Source organism: Alosa pseudoharengus, unplaced genomic scaffold, assembly GCF_046254945.1.
Source record: "Alosa pseudoharengus isolate Yale_2024_CS ecotype anadromous, Long Island Sound unplaced genomic scaffold, YU_APseudo_1.1 YU_APseudo_1.1_scf_8, whole genome shotgun sequence".
Lineage (NCBI taxonomy): Eukaryota > Metazoa > Chordata > Actinopteri > Clupeiformes > Clupeidae > Alosa > Alosa pseudoharengus.
Window position 1 is genome coordinate 33757293 of NW_027468870.1, and position 26068 is coordinate 33783360.

Here is a 26068-nt window from a genome sequence, read left to right on the forward strand (position 1 = left end):
CGACATAGAAAACAATGTTAAGGCTTTTGTGGAGAAGAAGGATGGTGTGGGTGTTCTTCCTACAGGATTTACTTCAGGCTATTTCATTGCTCTGATTGGTTAGGTCTATGCAGAGGCATGAGCTCCAGAGTCACGTCCCAATGCAGCAGTATCAGACTCAAATTCTGGCTAGAATTGAGTATGACTAACGTCAGGCTAGGGGATCACACTATCAGTAGTGTGTTGTGAAGTTACCCATAATGGCAGCATGAACACACAAGTGGACAGAGGGGCAGAGGGAGTGGCACTGCAAATGGATCCTAAATTACATTCAGCGTCATGGACACTCACTGCAGGTCTCTTTCCTGGCAACATCAAACCTTTGTCTGTCTTTCTCCATCCAAACATTTTCAGCATTCAGTAGCCTCTTGCCCACTCTTGTCCACTCTTGTCCTGTGGCCGTCTCCCACTCTGCAGGTCTCCAGGGACTGAGGCAGATCTGTTTTAGTGGAGGACGAGGCGGAGAGTGGCGAGGCAGTAATAGAAAATAGCACTCAAAAGGGCTTTGTGTCCAAAGGCCATTTCCCTGTCTCGCTAAATGGCAGAGCCAGAGGAGACAAGGTCCGTCGTGCACCATGTAATCTCACTTAGCATTGACATCACACCTGACCTGGAAAAAAACAGACCCACCTATCCGCCCCCACACACAACCATAAACACACACACACACACACACACACGCACACACACACACACACACAACACAAAACACAAAACACACTGACTCACAACACAAAACACACTGACTCACAACACAACACACACTGACTCATAACACAACACACACACACACACACACACACACACACACACACACACACACAACATGAACAAACAAACCCGTTTGGACTTGCCCTGAGAAAAACAAGGATCTCCATCAGGCCATTCAACTCCCACCGGTGGCTCATAATTCCTCTTTAACGAGGCCGGCGGAGGGGGGAGAGCCGAGCAGGAGCAGGAGCAGGGGTCTATCAGACACCTCGCCTTCACAGCCCAGAGACGCAGTTGGCGAGCCAGCCAGTCACCCAGCCAGCGCCGCACGGCTGTCGGGTCATCACAGACCCGGCAGTCAGTAACCAAGGCGAATGTGGTAAACAGCTGACCTAAACAACAGCACACGGTCTGGACAGCATGTTCAGTTCCTGTTCCTTCACGCTTCAGCCCTCCGCATTCTGCCCATCACTGAACCACACTTCACAATATCATTTGCAGTGTGTCTAAAAAAAAAGAAATCATCCTCGCTACATCAAAGAGCTCTAACCAACGTCCTTCCACTTCCTCTGTGATCATGCCAGGGGCGCAAACCTGACAAGAAAAACGGCCTAAGTTTAGCCGGAAGAGAGATAATACATGATTTAAAGGACTTACATAATACTTATCGTCGTCTTCATTGTAGGCTAGTTTCACTACCCCATAGGAGCCCTGAAAGATAAAATAATAAAGAGATGAGGAAGAGAAAATAATATATATAACATATAATGTATTCATTATGACTTTTGCATATTTTCCTTTATATTCCTGTGTGTGACAGTAGGGAGGACAGCTTGCTGGATGCATGCATTATAAGAATCATAAGCTCATGACTGACCAGCCAAATTTTGAATGGAAAATTGGACACAAATGGAGAAATGCCATGCACAGGATGACCGGCTGGCACACCACACACACACACACACACACACACACACACACACACACACACACACACACACACACACACACACACACACACACACACACACACACACACACAGTGCCTGAGAGCCCCTGAGGTCATAAGCCTACAGGCTGAATAGGGCTAAAAACCAAAGCCCATCCGGTTGGTCACACAGTTTTAATGTTTGATTACAGACCGGTGAAGCAGTGGTACACTCGATCATCTCGCTCCCACACACATACACTGCATCTTTAACATCACACACACATACAGACGCAAACACACACACACGCACGGATGCACGCACGTGTATACAAACATATACATATACACACACTGCATCTTTAGCATCGCTTTCTTACCAGTCACAGGCAGCTCCACAGACTACAGTCTGACCCTCAGGGTTGATAATCGAGCCTTCATCGGCATAGCCACCCTCAGTCTCACACACACACACACACACACACACGTGCGCACACACACACAGACACACAGACACACACACACGCACACACACACACACAGACGTGCACGCACAAACACAGGCACATAGACGCGTGCGCACACACACTCACACACACACAGGTATGCTGGGCTTTCTCAAGCACAACCACCTCATAAATAATGGCCAACCCCGAACACACACTCACCTTGCCTATCTCACTTTGGAGCTTGTACTGGTTCAGCCGCATGCAGTCCTGAGAGGGGAGAGAGACAGAGAGAGAGAGCGCATTTAATGACATCCCCATCACAGTGCAAACACACACAAACACACACACTCATGCAAACACACACACACACACACACACACGTCAGCCTGCTCAGTAGCTCTGTCTTCACACACCTCTTCCTCCCATTAATTTGTTCATGTTTTTGACATCACAGGAAATCAGTCGCCATGCGCTGGGGGGGGGGGGGGGGGTTAGGCAGTTAAACATATCAGTTTGGTATAGTCCATAACATCCTACATGGGAGACAACCTGTTCTGTGTCAGGGTTATTACTGTGGCATCATTGGCACCACATAGCATGCACTGCATCCTGGCTCAGACTCAACCTGTGCTTGTTGTTTTTTCTTTATTTGTTGTGTCTTAGCAACGATCAGGGCTGCTTGCCGCCGTTTGAGAGAGCGGTGGTGACAAAAGAAGACTCAGTCACAGACAGGAGCAGATATTTTATAATATAAATGTGTGTGTGTGTGTGTGTGTGTGTGTGTGTGTGTGTGTGTGTTAAATGAAACACTAAATCAAAGCTGCAGACAAAAGTAAGAAAATACAAACACCCAAAGTGGGGAGCTTTTTCTCTGAATAAAGACAATGTGTTCAGTTCATCTCTAGAGCGGTCGGACACGGCACGAGACCACTTTGCATTTGAATGACTCTGTATCCCTAATTGATGCTTCATAACTGGACGTGTTTGAGAAATAAAACCATATGCTGCGAGAAGGGGAGGAAGAGAAGACGGCGGTGGAGGAGACAGCTGAAGAGGAGGAAAAGAAAGAGAGAGAAAGAGAAAGAGAGAGAGGCTGTGTTGGCAGAGGACAGAGGAAAGATGAACAGAACAGAAGAGAAGAGAGGAAAGGAGAGGATGACAGAAGGGAGATGAGAGAAGAGGAGAGAAGAGAGGAGGAGAAGAGAGGAAAGGAGAGGAGGAACAGGAGTGGACTCTGTTGCGAGCCCAGCCTGCCCTGCTGGCACATGCTCAGTGAGTCCTGCACTGCAGCAATCCCCCTCTGTCTCAGCACTGATGGATACAGTGAGCCGCGCACAAAGAAGCCTTCAATAAAGAGATGAGGAGCGCAAATACACACACGCACACACACACACACACACACACACACACGTGCACACACACACACACACACACACACACACACACGTACACACACACGTACACACACACGTACACACACACGTACACACACACACACACACACACACACACACACACACACACAAACACAAAGTCAAGGACACGATAAAATAATCACATTCACACAGCAACATTCACTGTGAATGATTTACACACTCACACACACAACCACAACAACACATGTTGAAGACCACACATAACAACAGCATTCACAGAGAAACATGCACAGATATACTACATTAGTGCAGCATATGTATCTACCTATCTACCTATCTATCTATCTACCTAACTATCTATCTATCTATCCATTTATCTATCTATCTATCTGAGCAATTAACAGGTTTTGAATACACACACACAGCCTACAGTACACAATCTAGTGAGCAACAGCAAGCGCGCAATCCTAGAAAAACACACTCCAACCCAAAGTAAATAAATCATCTATCACGTTGGGCATGGCACAGATTTGTTGCTGTCAGTTTTTTTCAACCTCTTATCTCTCAGTCAGAGAGTATATAAAGTCTGAACAGTCAGCCATCCCCACCAATGACTCACATGCAACAGCAACAGAGACACACACAGACACACACACACACACACACACACACACACACACACACACACACACACACACACACACACACACACACACACACACACACACACACACACACACACACACACACACACACACACACACACACACACACACAGTGACAGACGAAGAGGAACAGCTCTCCATACATCATAAACACACAGACTTCAGCAGTAATTAAACTCAGCCCTGCACTCTGGGCGTCTCTGCAAAACGCTGCCATTAGACATCTATCTAGCTACGGCGTTTAGTCTACACCCTGCTCGTGAGACAAAGACAAGACAGAGTAGGAATCTGAGAACAGAGCGAATGTAGACGATTTTGTGTGCAGGACAGAAACAGAACTCAGAGGCCCAATCTTTTCAAAAGCAGCTCAGTTTAAAGGCACAGCCTACACAAGCTATGGCTCCAAGCACACAGCCCACAGCACGCTGCAGGTGGGGATTCTCAGGAGGCAGGGAGGTGGGTGGCGTGGGGGAGCATTTGTTTCCTTCAAATCTCGCAGCACATTTTCGTTTTCTTCTCTCTCCATATTTTTCTGCAGGAGTGGGACCCAGCTCGACGGGTTCAGTCTCACGGCGACCCATCAGGGCATGTGGGTAGAGGAGGCGCAAAGGAGCCGATAGGCAGGCAGGCCTCTCCAGGGAGCGGGAGCAGCGGGGGGGGGGTTGCCTGTCTGTGGCGGAGATAGGGGTTGCCTGTCTGTGGCGGAGATAGCGGGGAGCCCCTGGGGGTGTGAAAGTGTGTGTTGCTCTGAGAAGAGGAGATGCACAGGAGACGAGATGAGGACAGAATCAAAACGACTGACAGAGCTGTGTGTGTGTGTGTGTGTGTGTGTGTGTGTGTGTGTGTGTGTGTGTGTGTGTGTGTGTGTGTGTGTGTGTGTCTGTATACGCATGTGTGAAATACAGTTATTGGGTGAGAAGGCCTCTTCCAGAAAGGACTATTAACAATGACACTATGAAATCTCAGTTCAGTCAGTCAGCATTGAGAGGTCTCTAAGCGCACACTGCAGTAGTGAATACTGAAACGTTCTACAATCTCAATACCAAGCTCAAAACAAAAGTAAAAGTGTGTGTGTGTGTGTGTGTGCGTGCGTGCGTGCGTGCGTGCGTGCGTGCGTGCGTGCCAGAAGTGGAAAAAGAGAAGAGAGAATGAGTGAGAAACGGGCAGGCCCATCTACAGAGGGTCCCTTGTCCTAATCACGCACTATAAAAAAAAAGTCATTCGAGCTAACATGGCAATTTCCTCTTATCGGAAATAAAAGAGGAACTACTCCTCGCTTTCCCCCTTTGGTCTAGAAGGCCAAGCACACACACACACACGCACACACACACACACACACACACACACACACACACACACACACACAGGCACGCACGCACACACACGCCTTTGAAGGCAGAATAAAGATATGAGAGAGAGAGTGGGGAAAAAGATAAAGAGGGTGAGTGATAAAGAGAAAAAGAGAGAGAAAGAGAGAGGGTGAGAGAAAGAGAGAGTTAGTCTGTCTCTCTCTCTTCCCTTCCTTTGCCCCTTAATCCAGCTGTCGCACATCTCCTGGGCATTGATCCCCACACGTCAACCAACACACCACGCCACGCCACACCGCACCCACCACGCCACACACCTTCTCAAACACTCACATGAAAGCAGCTTTTACGGGCTCAGATCGGCAGCAAAGAAAACAGCTTGTGCCACCGGCTACCAGCAGATGAAGGCCCCAGCAGGGATGAGGTGCACAGGGGAGCAGGGGAATGCATGCACCTTACATACACTATGAAGGGAGCCACAAGAGCAGTGAGAGAACTAGTGTGGCTATTCGTGTGTGTGTGTGTGTGTGTGTGTGTGTGCGTACGTGTGTGTTGGGAGGGGGGGGGGGTGCGGTTGGTTGGAAACAGGAAATGACACGGGGCAAGTCCTGCTATCTCCTGTGCAGCGGCTCTCCAGCGCTGGAGTGCTCTGCCGTCAATTAGTCATCTCTAGGAAATCAGTAAAACATTAAGCCAACACGCTGATGGGGGTTGTGGACATGCATGAGCACGAACACCCATACACTCTCTCTCTCTCTCTCTCTCACACACACACACACACACACACACACACACACACACACACACACACACACAAGGGAGGCAGCCCCTCTCACTGTGCATAAGAGCACTGATGATAATGATTGCTGCTCTGTGACACCCCTGTAGGAGAGTTCCTGGATCAGCAGCAAGGGAATAAAATGGCTTCATCTGTATGTGTGAGAGTGTCTCTGCCGGTCCCCACGGTGCCTACTGTGGAACTGAGGAATAACTAGTCTACTCTGCTCTCATGACAATGGCTATTTTTTCACTCTTTAATTACAAAGACCATTTCAAATGCTTATTCCAATTTAAAAACAACCCAACACACTTTTTTAATTTTTTTGTTTTTGTTTTGTTAATCTGTCCCAGCAGCCACTCTAACAAATGAGTGAAAAATGCTAGACCAAACAATCAATGTGATTTAATAGAGCACAATCCGATATAGGCCTGAGCGGGAGGATAAAGGTTACGGACAGCTGTCTGGGATGAGAGTGAGAGCATCACAACTAAATGGAAAAGTAAGCCACTGCGACAGCACTATTTCCTCCACAAAGCCTCACTGCCCAGAGAGACAGGGACACAAATATAGACCTGACAGCATCATCTCCATGCGGCACAGATAACATCCATTTTAATTAGAGTGTTTCAGAGCTGAACTGTTTGGGAAAACTAGCGAATGTCAACTCAATACCCGGCGCTGCGAGTCCCTGAGACGGATGGTAGGTAGCGAGTGCTAAATCCCCCTCACCTTTATTTCTACCTTCCAAAATCAACAGGGATCTGCATCTGGTCTAATTACTGCTGTCTCTGAGTGCCCTGGTGTCTCTAAATGCCATGGTGTCTCTGAGTGCCATGGTGTGTGCTGGCTGTGCTGGCTCTGAGTGCCATGGTGTCTCTGAGTGCCGTGGTGTGTGCCGTCTCTGAGTGTCGTGGTGTGTGCTGTCTCTGAGTGCCGTGGTGTGTGCTGGCTCTGAGTGCCATGGTGTCTCTGAGTGCCGTGGTGTGTGCTGGCTCTGAGTGCCATGGTGTCTCTGAGTGCCGTGGTGTGTGCTGGCTCTGAGTGCCATGGTGTCTCTGAGTGCCGTGGTGTGTGCTGGCTCTGAGTGCCATGGTGTCTCTGAGTGCCGTGGTGTCTCTGAGTGCCGTGGTGTGTGCTGGCCCTGAGTGCCGTGGTGTCTCTGAGTGCCGTGGTGTCTCTGAGTGCCGTGGTGTGTGCTGGCTCTGAGTGCCGTGGTGTCTCTGAGTGCCGTGGTGTCTCTGAGTGCCGTGGTGTCTCTGAGTGCCGTGGTGTGTGCTGGCTCTGAGTGCCGTGGTGTCTCTGAGTGCCGTGGTGTCTCTGAGTGCCGTGGTGTCTCTGAGTGCCGTGGTGTCTCTGAATGCCGTGGTGTCTCTGAATGCCGTGGTGTCTCTGAATGCCATGGTGTCTCTGAATGAGTGCCATGGTGTGTGCTGGTGCTGAGTGCCGTGGTGTGTGCTGGCTGTGCTGGTGCTGACGGGGAGGGGAGGCCTGGGGGGAGAGGTGTGGATGCAGCGGGGGTGATATTCCCACTCAATGACCTCAGAGTGAGGAGCACAGAGAGAAATACACACACACACACACATACACACACACACACTCGACTGCTCACCGCGCAGACAGAACTCAACACAACACAACACCACACACAGGCACACACACACATACACACACATACAGGCACACAGGGCTTCTCTGGTCTTATTGGCCAAAATTAGTTTTTGTCATTAGAGCACTTTCACTTTGTTTGTGTGTGTGTTTGTTTGTGTGTTTGTGTGTGTGTGTGTGTGTGTGGGGGGGGGGGGGGGAGTGAGTGAGTGAGTGAGAGCGAGAGAGAGGGAGAGAAAGAGAGCTAGGAGAGCATTTTCAGCAGCTGACAGCAGGAAAAGGTTCATCATGAGATAGTGCTGATGAATGTCTCTCTCTCTTTGTGTGTGTGTGTGTGTGTGTGTGTGTGTGTGTGTGTGTGTGTGTGTGTGTGTGTGGGCTACATGGTGAAAGATCGCAAAGGAGAAGTTAAAGAGCGGCCAGCAACACTGAAGACAAAGCGGTTTCACTTGATGAGACAAGACATTATACCATTTCAGCAGTCAAATGAAATCAAAAGTCAAAGTCAAGCCAATAACCCCGGGATTGTGTGTTGTGCTGGAGCTTAAGGTTTTTTGTTTTTTTTTCAGAAATTATATTTTATTTTATTTACTTTTACAAATATTAACCTACAATGATCATTTTCAATTCTAGCATGGTCCTTTCTGCTGTTTCTCTAACAATGCATCTTCTACATGCGGTGCATTTGCATTTACTTAGTCATTTAGCTGACGATCCACTTTTCTGTAAGTCCAAAGCCACTTACAAACAAAGGAACAATCAAGATATCGTGCAACTAGGACATGCAGCAATAAGGACTACTCGCATAGAGTAGAATGACAGGTGGAGCAAAGTCAAGTCAAGGGAAGAAGAGGGGTGGTCAGGATCTGGGTTGTGCTCAGTGCTAGATTAAGCATGTCCAGTTGTTAGCAGTGCTAGGGGAGGTGCAACCCTCCTTTACTTTCTCCACAGACATCAGCCTTCTCCCAGTCACACTGCACAAACCTTATCAGTATCTCATGTTCTAAAGCCCAGTTCACAGTATCTCATGTTCTAAAGCTGAGGTCCAGTTCGCAGTATCTCATGTTCTAGAGCTGAGGCCCAGTTCACAGTATCTCATGTTCTAAAGCTGAGGCCCAGTTCACAGTATCTCATGTTCTAAAGCTGAGGCCCAGTTCACAGTATCTCATGTTCTAAAGCTGAGGCCCAGTTCACAGTATCTCATGTTCTAAAGCTGAGGCCCAGATCACATGCTACTGGCAAACCTGTACCTGCAGTGCACTGACCTGGGAGTCGGAGATGGAGATACACTTGGACTCGATGGTGGGCCTGCGGGCCACTCGGGGGGATGTGTGCGGTTGCCCTCCTCCTCCTGCTGACCGGCAGGTGCCCCGCTCCTGTAGCGACATCTTCCTGCCCGAGAGCTGCGGCCGCTGGGCGACGTGCATTTTCTTCGCAGCGGCGCCGTTCCTCACGCCGTTGGAGGCGTCGGCCGTCCCGGAGGTAGCCGCGGCGTCTGCCATGGAAAGGGCGGCCACCCTGTCGCCAATCTTGGCAGCGTCACTGCTCATTGCCATGGCGATTCACACGGCGGGGGAAGCACAAAGGCGGCGAGTGGATGGTGACCTCTCACATTAACACCCTGCAAGATCCTATAAATATATAACAAAACAACAGACATCAGCATGAAGGATAGCATAGGGTAAAGCAGGATAGCATACTTAATTGAACTCTGAAATTCCTATCTTCATAATTGAGTGATAAGCAACTCAACAGCCTACAAATCACGCACCCCCACCCCCAAGTTCCAGTTCGCCGTCAAAAATAGTTAGCCTAATATTAATGTGACTTTATCCAATGTGACTCCATGTTATTTCTCTATTTCCGCAGCGCTGGAGCCGAGCGTGTGTGGTGCTGGAGCCGAGCGTGTCTGGTGCTGGAGGCAGCGCTGGAGACGAGCGTGTGTGGTGCTGGAGCCGAGCGCGTGTGGTGCTGGAGCCGAGCGTGTGTGGTGCTGGAGGCAGCGCTGGAGACGAGCGTGTGTGGTGCTGGAGCCGAGCGTGTGTGGTGCTGGAGCCGAGCGTGTGTGGTGCTGGAGCCGAGCGTGTGTGGTGCTGGAGCCGAGCGTGTGTGGTGCTGGAGGCAGCGTGTGTCCTGAGTGTAGGGCAGGGGATGGGGAGACACAGCTCAGGGGCTCTGCTTGAGACATGTCTCTCCCTCTCTCCTGTTGTCTGCTTGGAAAGCTCCCGCCGCGCTAGACAGAGATGAAGCCACATGACTCTCTCATCGTGTGTGTGTGTGTGTGTGTGAGTGTGTGAGTGAGAGAGTGAGAGCGAAAGAGACAAAGTGAGAGATCTCCCCTGAAGAAACTCAATTTAGAAACGGCAGAAATAACTAGACTGCATTTCCGGCGGGAACTGCGAAAGTGTGCTTGCCCTGGTCCGGTCAGCAACGTGAGCAGACAGTGGCATACGCTATGCTGAACCTGGCTTGATCCAAGCATTCTAACAGTGCCTTTCAGTGTTGGAGCAGTGGCAATATCTCAAAAGCTCTAGGAGAGGGCTATTCAACTATTGGCTTGCGGGGTGAATGCGGTTCGTTGGAATACTTCATATTACTCTAAACCACCTTTTGTAAATCAACTGTAAGCTTATACTACTATCTACATTGCACTATATTTCTTGACCTGTGTCTATTTCATCCCCTTTCTATACTTTGCATCACATAACATACATGCATGCTGACACCAGACATAATTTCACTGCATTTCTTACTTCCATTAACTATATGCATGTGACAATAAACTTCCTTGTATCCCTGCATCACAGCTAAGATCTTTGTTTGCTATGAAGGCCAGTCGTTCTAAATGGATGGTTGCTATGGCCAAAGTTCAGTTCTATCTCTGCCATTTTCAAGCGGGCATATCCTAGAATTCTGATTAACCTGATCTTATTTGAAACATCTCTATTTTACTTAGACTACTTCCATACAGTGGGTCCCATTAAGAAGTGGCCACTTCATTCGCGCTTACCGTGATTCACGCAGCAACATTATTAAATTAATCTGTCACCATATGCCTATGCCTACGTTTGCAAAGAGGAGAACATTTTAATTTGATTCACGATGAAAAGTTAAATTTAATGTACACGTTGACAATAGATTAGTTTTGGTTGTTGTTGGTGGTGTTAGTGCATCTCTTAGTTATGCAATGCAAAATTGTTCCCTTGCTATGGAAGCATATGAGTAGCTTTATTCAAATGAGAATGCAATCTGCAATATGCAATTCAAAAATACATTACATTATGCAATTGACAATTGATTATGCAATTTAATATTGCAATTTGCAATAATATCCAACAAATTGTATTTTAATCTGCAAAGTGACAATGAAATCCTAAAATCAATTCCAATAATTTTGGTTAAAAAATAGAATAAACATGGATTGAATTGCATTCCATTTTGCCATGGTACTTCAGTCTCAAAATTCAAATGGCAATTCATTTTGCATTTCAATTTTCAATATTCAGTTTCATCATTTAACTGTCAATTCGTTTTTAGGCATTTAATTCAAATGGAAAAGAAATAGCGCCCCCCGTGATTGCATTGCACTTTGGTCACGCTCTTTGTATTGCAAAATTCAAATGGCCATTCAAAAGCTCCGCTTTAACAATCTTTGATTCAATCTGCCAAACGCATTGCAATCTGTCAAGTCACTCGTCAAGGCGGGAACTAGGCTACGTCACTTCCGTGTTTACGTCTTACCCAGTTAAGGCTATTTCTTTTCCATTTGAATAAAATGCCTCAAAACGATGGCAAAACGTTTTGCCCAAAATAATCCAAAATCTTTTCAGGCTGGCATTGACAGTTTTGCCAAATATGTTTTTAAAATGCAATCCTACATTGCACTTTAAAGATGAAACAATCTTTTTGTCATAGTTCCCTCATCGATTACCAGCTCGTTTTTGTAACAGAGATAGCCGTTTATTGTCCCTAGGTTTACAGAAACACCTATTCATATTAATACGTATGGAACGACCACTGCCGACCACTGTTTATTAGGCTACATGGCCCAGAATGCCTTGCATGTCTTTACAACAAAACAACACAGTAAAACCTAAATGCCCGTAAACATATGAATTTGCATACTTGTAAAAATTTTAATAATACTCTCCCATCATGATATTTACAGTAACAATAATGAAAAATGTAATTTGAATACCGTCAAAATAAAGTGTAAAAATAACTGTACTACGTCAGCAATAAATAGCTAATCTTCTCCTTGCCATTTCAGTTCGTAAGTCCATACTATCCCATGGCTGAGCAAGGATTTCATGATTGGGCAAGGCTGCCCAAAGACATTGTGGCTGCCCAGAGACATTGTGTATACTTGGAAGGCATTGTGATAGAAGTACAACTGCAAATGTGAAAGGTGATAGTTACCAAATACGGGTGGGTGGTTTGCCAAATGCTGGGAACTTTTGGAACGTTTTCATTTTTTTTAGCTTATGCACCTTCACATTGGAGTCCCGAGTTCAAATACAAAATTTGGTATCGATATGTGACAGTGTTCCTGAGATATGTGCGACTTCCTGTTTCGGAGCTTCACCCCCGATTTCATTTGGCTGTGACGGGCAAACGCTTTTGAAAATCAAAAATCCTTCTGGTAACTTTTGTGAAGCTTGGTCCAAGGATAATGTACGTCAAGTTTCGTGGCGTTCGGACCAAATTTGTGACCTGTGAAAATTTAGTTTCGCTTTCTGTTCAATCCAATATGGTGGACGAACGACATGCCCACCTGACGTCATCTTCGCGAGCAACTTACACCGGTACTGACCGGACGTTTTAAAGTTGGAACGGTGTCTCTGTCTCAAAGGGCCTAATAAAACTTAAAAAGAACAATAAGTGTGCTGCTTTGCAAGCACACTTAATTAATCTCCATTCCTGAAGCTGTATGTTCCAATAAACACACACACACACACACACACACACACACACACACACACACACACACACACACACACACACACACACACACACACACACACACACACACACACACACACACAGTTTCATCTGACAAGACCAGAGCCAATCGATGAACTCATCCCACAGCCAGTTACATTTGTCTTAAAAAACACAACACCAACAGTTGTCTCTTCCTACAGCATGAACCTGCTCTGAATCCCCTCAGGACGCTAAACACACGCAGCACTGACAGCACCTCGCTAGTCAGCCCAATGCCCAACGAACTTTACACTCCAGAGTGGAGATAACAGAGTGTTACTGTCTCACCAGGTTTATGACAACGTGATGTGACGGCTGAGTCATCTGCTGTGCATCCTCCAGGAACGTTACTCAGACCAGACGGTCAGGACAGATGCATTTCTTCTGGTGCTGTTCCACTGATCCAACAGTGTTTCTAACCCTGCCCTACCAATGCTAAATTGCCAACATGACACACTTTTCACTCTTTATCTTCCTATTCCTTGCCCCTCAGGCAACGGCGGCAAGTTAACCCAGTGAAAGTGGGAACTTTCCTCATAGAGGAGCCCTATGACTTCATTCACCAAACAAAGTCAAAAGGCTCTTCTATCATGTTTACCAGTTGCTATGGATGAACTGACCTGGGTTTGTCACTACACCAAGTACTCATCTAGCACCCAGAGCAGAGTGTGATGTGTTTTTGGAGTGCATACACGGGATGAGCAGCTGGACGACCCCGCAGAGCAAGTCACTGAATTTGACAAAAAGCTATTGGATTAGATTTCATTTATTTCACCTTTAATTCAGAAATGTCAACATAGCTTTTATTTGGAGAGGGGCATCTGGTAGGAGTGAGATAACTGAAACTGAAAAACCCATTATTCCCTGATTTCCCATGATTCCCGGTGCAATGGCGGCCGTGGCTGGTGGCGGCCCCGGTGCTGTGTGAGATCAGGAGCTGGAGTACAGGGTCAGAAGGTGGCACGCTGCGCTAGGGTCCACGTCTGCCAGCCCGGCCTGTCTCCGTGAAATTTCATTTCACAGCAGCTACACGAGGGTTCATTTGCTGTGAGCCCACACACACACACACACACACCTAGGCTAATCTCTTGTGTTCCCTGGCACCCAGTCAGCGTCCCTATCTCAATACTCTTTCACACACACACAGAGACCTCCCACATGCAGCAGCACACCTAATCTCTTTCACTGACTCTCTCACAAACACATCCAAATGCACATGCACACCCATGTGCACACTTTTCACTAGAGTTGGAGCTCAGTATCAACTACTACAGTCTGCGCCCTCACAATGCATCTCTCCGGTGTTCTCTCCAATGCTGAATTAGTGTCTCTCTCTCCGTCTGTTCTTCACACACAAACACAAACACACACACAGAAAATCACATATAAACACATACAACACACACACACACACACAGATAAAGATTCAGCCAAATAAAAAGCCTGCAGTAATGGCTCAGATCATCCTCACAAAAGACCACCCTGGAGGGATTCCCATCATGCTTTGTTAAATCCCAGAAACACAAAGAAGAACAGTGTTCTTGGTAGGAAATAGGGACAGTTCTAGGTAGGCACAGACTTGAACACAGCCTCTATCAACCAAACATGAAAAATAAAATACCCCATCAATATTGCGGAACACAAACAGATTCTGTGAGAATACTGCAGCACAGGCCCTGGACTCAGACGTAGGCTCAGACACACACACACACACATACACACACACACACAGACACACACACACACAGACACACACACACACACACACACACACACACACACACACACACACACACACACACACACACACACACACGTGTACGCACACACAAACACACACTCAGTAGGAAGATGGCAGGGTCACTAAGGACTATGGGTTCCCCTGACAACCACAGATGCTGAGCAGGAGAGCGCAAAAGCAGACATAAATTTGTCGCTGCTTTAAACGTCCATGTTTTGACTTGGCCACCACAGCAGCGCTAGCAATTAAGGAGCGCAGGAGACGTTTTTAGACCTTTTCACCTCTCAGCGCCTTTTAATGTTCTGCTGACAATCCAGCCTTGAGATGGGACAGTGGCCATTTTCTCCTGCTTCAGGCCTTGTATACAGCACGAACAACAGCTCTTACAGAACGAGAGCAGAAATCAGTAGATGATTGCTGTTATTGAGTTGTTTTGCAGCATGATCAGTGTTCCATAACAGTAAACCCACCAAAGCAGCCTGCATCACAGTGAGTCACCAATTAAACTTCAATCACCTTAGAAGGTACAGTAAGGGGGCGCTGTGGCGCAGCAGGCTACAGCGTCCGTACCATACACGGGTCCGAGTGCCCACCGGGACCCAGGTTTGAGACCGACCTGCGGTCATGTCCCATTCCCACCCCATCTCTCTCTCCCATTGACTTCCTGTCTGTCTTCACTATGCTATCATAATAAAGGCAAAAAGCCCCCCCCCCAAAAAAAAAGAAGGTACAGTAAATATTAGGGCACTCATTAGGAGTCGATTTCCTCCTGCTCATCCTCTGGTATTTTCATCTATTTCCTGAGAGTGAGACAGACAGACTCTGAGATATTACACTAGTTTAATAACTCATCTAGTCATCAGGATTATACAAGCATGTTGAAAATGTTTAAACTGCATGGTGCAACCGTTTAGATGGGATTACCAGAAGCTGTTTGTGCCAAAACAGTATTTTCCACCATGGCTTGGCACAAACGGTGAAAATCATGAGCAACTAAACATCCTCGTTCACCCTGGTCTACTGACAGAGAAAAGCCTGGAGCTGAGAATACAATGTGTTTGATGGCCAAAACGTCAGTGACAACGTCTCTCGTGTTCGCCCACACCTGACAAGCTAACCTGGTAATAAAAAGCTGTTTTGTCCTTAAGGTGCCTGTAGAGTTCCACTTGGCAATGGGGATCTCCTCCTCCTCCTCCTCTTCCCCACAATGCACTCTCCAACTAAAAGCACAGGCCTTGATCCAAGAGCGCGGCTTACTGTACGCCCACAGCACGCGCCCACTAGCAGACGTACCTCCGAACAAAGAGCCGCAGCGAGTGAAGCCAGCACCTCCACGCAGAGAGGGGCCTGAAACAAGCCTGATGACCTTGCAGGCAAGGCTGGGGGGTGAGGAGGGGGCGCTGCAAAGCTGCGGCTAAACAGCAGTCTCTATTGACAAAAAGAAAGATGAGATAGATAGAAAGAAAGGAAGAAAGAAAGAAAGAAAGAAAGAAAGAAAGAAAGAAAAGAAAGAAAGAAAGAAAGAAAGAAAGAAAGAAAGAAAGAAAAGAAGAGGGAAAAAGACGAGAAATAGAGAGAGATAGAAAGCTGATGGGAGTCGGCGGAGATGGAGGACAGGAATCTCAGTGCTCAGTGCCCACATGCCGCCCACCCGCCCGCTCTCTCTTTTTTTTTTTTCCAGACCAAACTCCACCAGCGCAGTGCCTCGCATGAGGCTGGGTGAGTGTGATCAGTTCATTTCATATGAGGGCCAAACTCTCATTAACAGAGACGCAAGAAGTTGAAACTGTCCTTCCCCAACTCCAGGGGCAAACCCAGAGCCTTGACGAAATGACTAGTGACAGTATCAAATGACATGATCAAAAAACGTCTGATGAGGGGTATGAGCTGTGGATCTACTCCTAAATAAATAGGACAACTAGAGAAAGAGCTCACTGATGACAGAGAGGCCAGGGAGGAGAGAGACCAGGAGCAAAATGATATCTGTCAAAGTGATCGGTGATAATTGACATCTGGCAATGAGCCCATGGATAGACGGGGTACGGCAGAATGACCGGGGTACGGCACAATGACCCATCATTCTGGACAGGCCAATAACAGATGCATAGATGAAGGATGGGCTATTAGAAGGGACACAAGGACGAGCCTTTGACAACACGCCAGAAGGACAGCACTCACCGCAATATCGAGCCTTTGTAACATTTCCCTGAAAAACGAAGAGTAGCACTGAGAGCAGAGGCAGTGATAGCGGGATTATGGCTGCTTTATATTCTAGAGAACAAGTCCAAGAACAAAGCATCTCTTCAAGGGTCCGTGTGGAGAGAAAAAGGGCTATTAATATAATTCAACTTCAGTTCAGCTCAACTACTGGCAACTCGGCACGTTCTGCGTCAAGAACGAACCTGAGGTGATGCATAGTCTTTTAGAAGCCAAAAACATCTCCCACATTCCCAGAGAGATTGTGCGAGTGCATGCAGTGACACAGCACTGCAGTGGGGGTTGCTGGTATATTCAGGGCTGTAGATGGTGCCCCTTGCAAGGACCTATGAGACCAACTAAAAGACCCTGGTGCATGTGTCAAAGGGTTGTATAATGGCTGGAGTACACTTGAGAAACTACTGGACTGCAGTGGGCTCCTGAGTACCTGAGGTAGGATCGGTAAAACAGCTCCAAACGGCTCCAAGGCTCCAAGTTTGGCAGCGACCCTGAAGCATAGGCTACGTACTGATCAGAATGCACAGCTTATCTGCACTGCAAGTGTGTGAACCTAAATGAGAAGGAGAAACGAGGAGGACAGTGAGAGGGGGAGCTACTGCCCAGCAGAAGACGGACAAGCGAGGCCACACTGCTGGCCTGACTATGGCGAGCCTCCTCCTCACTTTACATCAAGAGATAAATTCCCAAGTGCGGCCGTGCTGATGGAAAGAGGAGACTTACAGTGAGGGGTGGAGGCAATGTCAAGCAATTAAAACAACAAGAGCCTTGAGTAGGAGCCTTCTTGGCAGCGTTTTAGCGAGAGATCTCAGAATTTCCACCCAGCCTGCCTGCCTGCCTGCCTCGTACAATCCCAGAACAAAGCCGCTGGGAACGCAGAGCAGCACCAGAACCTTTCTGCTTTACAAAGCCACCAAACTCTGACAGCAAGCAAGAAAACAAGCCAGCTGGCCAAACGAGGCCCATAAAGCCCCCTCTCAACTACACAGCACTACACAGGCTACATTTCATCCCAACACGAGCTGTAAACGTATTTAAAAGGGCATGCCGGTCCATGACATCTGGGGCTATCTCTGAAATGTCTCTCTCCTCGTGTGACTTTGACGGTGGGCAAGATCCATTTGCACTGTCCAAATCCCCTTCAGGACCCAGGGTCTTCTCATCAAAACAAAGCTCAAAGGAGGGAGGGGAACTTCCTGGACCCCCCCCCCCCCCCCCACTTAAAGTGCCATGTGTCATGCAGACGAGGAGGAGAGAGCACAAGAGAGTCAGTGCTGGGCTCCACTATGGACACAATAATGTTGGCTGGTGGTGATCATTAAATCAGGTGAGGGTTGTGGAGATTCCCAGCAGCAGCGCACAGCAACACACACCCCTCTACTGCAGAGTCCCACTGGCAGCAACACACACCCCTCTATGGTGAGATGGGGGGGTGGGGGGGCTCTCCGTCTCAGTCAATGCTGATGCCCGGGGGGGGGAGGGGGGGTGACACCGTCAGTTGGTCCATTCGGTCGGCTGGTTCAACTGTCAGTCCTAATCCTAGTCGCTGAGTGGAGGGGACAAGATTGGTTTAAAAAAGGGGAAAGGATAGAAAGACAGACAGACACAGAGAGAGAAAGAGAGAGACTGTGTGTGTGTGTGTGTGTGTGTGTGTGTGTGTGTGTGTGTTGGGGGGTGGGGGTTCAGGGAGTGACAGATAGTTAGAGCTGATACATACAGAAGAAAACACACCAAACCACAGACACACACACACACACACACACACAGTGTGATAACTGCGTGGCTGCTGGATGCTGGAGGATTCCCAGACAAAGAGACAGAGCAGCACTGTGCCACAAGAGGAGGTGCAGTACTTTAATATCATGTGGCAGACAAATGAAAAGGTTTTAGTGGAATGAAAAAGACAAGAGAGACACGAGAGACATTAAACAGAGAAAATGAAGGCAAATGAATATAAGAGAGGGAGAGATACTAATGAATATAAAGTGAGAGAGGCTAGGGGGCATGACAGCCAAGAAGACAGTAAAAGAGACCATACAATGGAGGAGTACACACACACACACACACACACACACACACACACACACACACACACACACACACTACTGTAATCCAGCCCACAGACTCCTGACACCTGACTTGTCGGCAGATCTGTTAAAGAGTCAACAGGTCTACACCATTAGCAATTAAACACTTTAGTCGGATTTGTTTCAGCGCTACTACTCTTTACACACACACACACTTACTGAGGCACAACACATTCATTGTGAGTGTGTATGTGAGTGTGTGTGTGTGTGAGTGTGTGTGTGTGTGTGTGTGTGTGTGTGATGGCTCTTTGGGATCAGTGAAGACCTGCTGGCTTTGCCAGGGCATAATCCGTTCCCTGAGTGTCACTCTCTGTTTTATCCTCGTGCGACCTCACCCGTACCTCGCCTCGTCCCCGGCGCCCGATGCCAACGCGAGATAACTGCAATCACGCCGGATGCCACCATTGGGAGCGACAGGAGATAGGGGACGCGAGGAGCTCCCCGCCAGCAGGCTCATGCGCATAAACGAGAGTGACACGCTGAGCGCAGCGGCGGTCACCGGAGCAGACAAGCGAGAGAAAAACAGCCCCTCATGCTGTAGCTCCCCGTCACTGACATCCACGGGGGATCTGAAGGAGGTTTTTAACAGGGGCACACCCTAGTGAATGTGCAACATCGATATAGTGCTATCAAGCTATTAGGAATGGGTGCACATCAAATGAGCTTTGAGTACAACCTCAATGGACATCTACCAAATGCCAGCGGCAAAGGTAGGGTTGGGAACCGAAATGTTAGAATTGAGTAGAATCAAAAAGAAAGAACGAAATAATGAAAATCAAATCATTGATTGGATCAAATTAATCATTGATTTAATCAAAAATGTCAAATTAATTGAATAAAAATAAACATAAAAGCCTCTTTATTATTGTGAACAAGGACAAGTAAAGATTCACAAGTTTATCATAATTTTGAGACTCTCTGAAACATCAAGGCCTAGCAGTTATTTTAATTAGCAGCTTTAGATTGATCTCTATGTAAGGCCTTAGTATTTTTGGGGGGCGTTTTGCCTTTATTCATATAGGACAGTGAAGAGTGAGACAGGAAGTAAGTGGGAGAGAGAGAATGGGCGGGATCGGGAAATGACCGCCGGTCGGATTCGAACCTGGGACCCCATGGGCACTTGGACCCATATATGGTATAAGTGCTGTAGCCTGTTACGCCACAGCACCCCCCAGGCCTTAGTATTTTAATCCAAATGTATGAGGACCAATACTTAATATCAATCAACAAACATATCATATTATTATTGTGAACAAGGACAAGTAAAGATTAACAAGTTTGTCATCATTTTAAGACTCTGTAGAGCCTGTTACGCCACAGCACCCCCCCAGGCCTTAGTATTTTAATCCATATGTATGAGGATCAATACTTATACATAAATATTATCTTTTTGAATATTCAGTTATGGCTTACAGCATAGACCTATAACCAGAATCGATAAAAAAAAATCGGAACCAGAACCGGAATAAATTAAATTTGAGACGATACCCTACCCTAGAGAAAGCTGGGAGTTGGGAGTATTTTTCCACTTGCCAACACATCTCCCCTCATTGGCTGAAGTACAACAGAGCACTGGAAGTCAGTGTTAGCAAAGAAGGTCATTAATGACTCAGAGTGTGACAGCCCCTACATGAAGCCCTTCTGCTCTGCACATGAACCCAGAATTAGGTTGTGGTGTGCAATGTACCGCTCAGGTGCTAATCCCAGGATCACATTAATTCAATCTGATGGATTAGCTCTGTTCTGTACAGACACACTGCAAGGCCAATCTCTACAACAAAACCTTGAGGCCATTACCTGTGCGAGGCAAAGGTGCACACAATTCAAGGAGCACGATGGTGCCACTTCACTTCCACGGCCTCATGCGGTGAGCAGGCGAATGGTCTGTGAACCCAGCCAATTCTGTGGACGGAAATAGAAACACACCCAAACACTGACTCACACAAACATTCCCAGGCCTGGTCTAACTAACCCCCTAGAGCAGCCAATGAGGGATTAGAGGAAACAACGGCAGCATAGTTGGAGGTGAGAGGAGGGGGGGGGGGGGGGTGTACTCTTTGGCTGGGGCTGGAAGGGCTTAAGCCAGTCCTGGGGAAAGACCCCTGAGCTCCCTCCCAGCTGGCAGATCCACATCACCTTCCTCTTCCCAAATCTGGTCCTTGGGGGGTGGGGGTGAACCACCTGCAGAAGAGCCCCAGCCTTTGCATGACCCTGTCAGTGGAGCCGGTGGCCTGGACCCTTCCTCCCATTCCTCTGAGTCATCTCCTGCACTGCATGTATCTGTACATGCATGATGAGATGTACATCTGTACATCTCATCCAATGTATGGACTATATGCCACGAAGGTTCTTTAGCCAGCAATATATTTCCTGTGGAGCGTCAGTGTAATGGCATCTTCTGTTATATTCTGCTCCTTTCATGTTCACTCTGGCACTATATATATATCTTCAACTTCAACTCTTTATTCAACTTTGACACACACATAAATTCTTCAACATCTTAACATACTCATTCACTAGGTGCAACAAGCAACCAGGTCCGGGTAAACAGGTATGCTGAAACAATAGCCGCAACAATACAGGTGACGGTCCATCGGAAATGTTTGTGCTGGCTAAAAAGCCTTCCAGGAAGTGCTTGGCATATTGGCAATTGCAGGGTAATTGTTTGTGCTGCTGAGTAATTTCAATATCCCTCACACACAATTGCTTGTCAAGTGAACGTAAACGTTCCAAAATGGAGTGGCACTGAAGATGAAAGACATGAGGGACTTCACAACAAAATGTTGTCCGTGGGCGAATGGACCAACAGGTGAAATTTAGTCATCCTGATACTGACATCTCCACTCAGCAATCTGTCCAGACACACACACACACACACACACACACACACACACACACACACACACACACACACACACACACACACACACACACACACACACACACACACACACACACACACACACACACACACACACACACACACACACACACACACACACACACACACACACGCACTAAGCCTGTCAGCTCACACTAAAGGTGTAAGGAGGGGGGGGGGGGGGGTAGTGTGTGTGTGTGTGTTTGTAGTGCCTTCAAAAACAAAGCACCACAAAGCTAATAAAGCCGGCTCACATTTCCTTCACACTGGTCGGGCTCTCGTCTGTGCCAGTCCGGCACAGAGAGGGCCCACGCCAGGCTCAGCCGTCCTAATGAGCTGCCCAACGCTGCCAGCTAGGTAAAGGGCCCACAGTGGATTAAGGCATCTGACTCACTGCCCGCTTGAAAAGGGGAGTGAAGAAGATCCATGAGATCAGCGGGCTCTGGACTTTCTCTCTCTCTCTCTCTCTCTCTCTCTCTCTCTCTCTCTCTCTCTCTCTCTCTCTCTCTCTCTCTCTCCTCATCCAGTCACCGTCAGACTCTCTATCTGCCCTGCAAAGGTCTTGTTCAGCTCATCGATGACAGCTCTCACCAGAGACAACAGGCCTAATTATATCTCATTTCCACAGTGTGGAGCAGCAGAGATGCTATAGACCATATGGCAGGCAGCGCACACATACACAAATGATATGCAGTGGAATAAATTATGAATAACACATGATCGAACATATCAAATAAACTGCAAATACAAATATACAAAATCCACTATGTGCAGTGTACCGGCATATGATATGGATACATAAAACAAAATCAATAAATATTTACATATTGAACATTTCTAAGGAGCAAAAATGTGTTCATCTAAACAAAAAACTTTGTTATGGTTTGCTCACAGGTCAAGTGAGAAAGAGGCTATGGTTTTACCCTAAGTGTGTGTGTGTGTGTATTTGTGTGTGTGTGTGTGTGTGTGTGTGTGTGTGTGTGTGTGTGTGTGTGTGTGTGTGTGTGTTTAAGGCATGTTTGCTTCACAAACAATTCACTGGCAGCACCAGCACAACAGCATTAGCTGCTGATGGGGGAATCCAATTATGTGGGAAAGGTGGCATGTAAGGAGAAATCAAATCAGCCTGCAGCCAAGCAGCTTAGCTGTCCACCAGACCCCGCAGCGCAAACACAGCCAGCCCAGACCCAACATGGACCAGAGGAGCACTCGTGTATGTGTGTGTGTGTGTGTGTGTGTGTGTTGTGTGATGTTGTTTTTTGCTACACTTTCTCATTGTATTGTGTTGTGATGATTTCACAAGCGTTGCGTTGTGCTTTGTCGTCTTGTGTCATTTTCGTGGACTTGTAGACTTCCAACAGCAAGCGACTCATTAGTCAGTGTGAAGAGTGGGCAGTAAGGTTTATGAAGCCTGGCTGTCATTCTATCCGCTTCTCCCACGACCTCCACCATCACCACTGCCGCTGGAATTAAGGCTTGTAGGAAGGAGGAGATCTGCTGCAGGTAGAGCCCACGTTCATACATTATTCTCACAGTGGGTGTCCAAGAGCTGAGGCTACATTAGGGCTTTGCATTGTGTAAGAGTCAACGGAGTTGGTTTGGTACTAAAAAAAGAGATTGGAATCTTGTGCCGTGCACACGATGCCGTTTCATCTCGACATGCCGTGATAATCTATTTAGGCTGGTGCCTTATCTGTGACTTTGAAACTTTCTGTGATCTTAAACTGTTTTCTAGGTCATTTCAGACTCCTCAGGAGACAGGGTTATGGAGCTCTAAACGTTTTTGGATGTAATCTAAGCATACTGAGCCTAATTAGTTCATTTCTTCCAGTCGGTGAAACAAACAGCAATTAGCATTAAAATGAGTATATTCACTACATCTGCGTGGTGCAAACGACGCCTGTTTTGAAAGATATAAACTCAGGAACAGTAAATTCATTTCTCGTATACATCACAAGCCCTCCTTCCAGGGCTGTACTGCTGCAGTCCCCAGATTATATTTTCCATGTATTTGAGGATGGCAGAGATCTCTCTGATCCCATTAGGTTTCAATGTGACATCCATTAAAGCTCCATTCTCTGAAGGCTCTGAGAATTGGACATGTCATGACTTCCCAATAATAAGTAATGTGTCTGTGCGTCTCTGTGTGTGTGTCTCCATGTGTGTGTCTGTGTATGTGTGTCGCTCTTTCTGTTTGTGTGTGTGTGTGTGTGTGTGTGTGTGTGTGTGTGTGTGTGTGTGTGTGTGTGAATCGCTCTTTCTGTTTGTGTGTGTGTGGGTGTGTGTGTGTGTGGGTGTGTGTATCGCTCTTTCTGTTTGTGCAGGGATTAAAGTGAAAAAAAATCGTTTGACTGAACTTTTTTCAGGCCATAAGTCATACGTTGTTCATATCTACCTATAGAGATAGCACCCCTTTTGCGGTCGCGACCTATTGGTTTTTAATGTACAAAAAGATGCAAACAGCAAAGTAAAGGGAGTATTCGCCTTATTCACACAGCGGCCATTGTTTAAACCAAAACGAGGCTACAGGGTACACTTACTATATAATTAATGCCACCTACAGGTGAATGCATAGAACATAACAATCCTATGGTTTGTGTACCCTGTAGCCTCGTTTTAGCCGCCAATGGCCGCCATGTGAATAAGGCGAATTGAGAGTGTTCTTGATTGAGATTGAGTTTTCCTGATGAACAAAAATATATTTTAGTACCATCCCTGACCATTGCTGATTAGCCATTGCTGTTCTTTTCTACTGCAGCAATATTGTAGAAAGGCTTTAACACACTCTTATTTAATTACTTCAGGCCAAAAGTGTTTAAAGGGGAGATTTTTTTCTTGTTAATATGCAATTCAACACCAAGTAAAATCTATAAAATCAAGTTTGCAAGACTTCCCATTTCCTCATCAAAGTAACAAATCAGAACATTCTAGATATTGTTCATATTTCCATTTGTTGCCTCATCCGCATTTAATGATAACATGGTAATTTTGAGTTTTACAGACAACTCAGTTTTCCAATGAGCAGCAATACTGTGTGTGCTCATGCAGGAGGTCTGCGCATTTGTAGCGACAATCTGGAGACGGCGCTTTTGTCTTCAGCAACAGATTGTATAAGGTTGACAAGAGGTTGAGATATGGTTAAGGACAGGTCGTGTTGCGCTATGAAAGAACATGCGTAGCCTACTTTCTAAACGTAAAAACGGTCAGCCATAGATAAACGTAGCCTACCTCTGTCGTGGTGGCTAGTTGCACCAGGTAGGGAAGATGTCCTGAAGTGCACGAACGTTAACCTTATGGCGGTCTTCTGATTGGTGGCGTGCTAAAACGTTTTCCTATTGCATCCATAAACAATTTTCTTGCAGCGAACCGCGCAAAAGCAAACTCCTGGCACTTTAATTTCTTTACACCATGGCTTGTTAGTTCTCCCCCGTTTCCAACAGCTGCCCATCTGCATTTATTTTTTAACTTTTGACACCTGCCTTCCTTTAGCAACAACGCATCCATGACAGCTAGTGGCCTTGCCAAATAGACGCACACAAATCATGACGCTAATATGCGAGGTTCTGGTAGGCCCACTGGTTATGGTTTTGTGCTATAAATTAATATTTTATAGCAAAGTTTTAAGTTGACTATTTTAATTGTATGGTTATTTTTTGTCAACATACACTCACAACCTATTGTCGTTAAAAGTGAGGCCTAAGCAAAATAGGCTACAAGGCTGTCTGTGCGTCACAAACACGACTGACCCCCTTACTCGACACGCTCAGTCAAAACCTTCCGTCGCAAATTGTGAAAAACATTGTTGTATGTCATAACAGACGGGATAATAAATTGCATAGGCTACGGTTTATATTGCGTCGCTTTACACATAATGTTAGTTGCATTGATTAAAAACTGTAACAATAATAGTAGCCTACATCGGGTGGCATAGCAGGCTATCTGTTCAAGTCATAGGTGACACCCAAAATGAATGACCTCCCCAAGAGTTCGCGATAGTAAGTGTCTACATTGATGCACGGAAAGAACACAGCCTCCGAATTCACACATAGAGCTCACAATATCATATCCAAAAAAGTTAAACGGATTGGCCAACCTCATCAGCTGTCTCGATTGTGTCACTATAATCCAACTTTTAGACCGTTATAGTCCTCCATACGTGTTCTTTTTTTTAAGCAAACGCCCGAGACAAGTGTGTAGCTACAACATACAAAGCGAAACTCATGGCTGACGTAGGCCGTATAGGACGTATCTTCTTGAGCGGTCACCGATTGAGACACAGAAAGTTCTCAAGAACACTATTA

The 26068-nt window shown here is 46.8% G+C and overlaps 1 protein-coding gene across 2 annotated transcripts in view; it reads right to left on the reverse strand.

The window, feature by feature from the left end:
* Positions 1 to 26068, reverse strand: part of camkk1a (calcium/calmodulin-dependent protein kinase kinase 1, alpha a) — a 70041-nt gene that overhangs the window by 35466 nt on the left and 8507 nt on the right. For both annotated transcript variants that reach the window (XM_076275344.1, XM_076275343.1), the window contains exons 2-4: positions 9127 to 9492; positions 2347 to 2394; positions 1408 to 1461 (exon numbers count right to left, since the gene is read on the reverse strand). In XM_076275344.1, the coding sequence (XP_076131459.1) occupies positions 1408 to 1461; positions 2347 to 2394; positions 9127 to 9417 (393 nt within the window). In that variant the 5' untranslated portion in view covers positions 9418 to 9492. The remainder of the gene's footprint in view (positions 1 to 1407; positions 1462 to 2346; positions 2395 to 9126; positions 9493 to 26068) is intronic.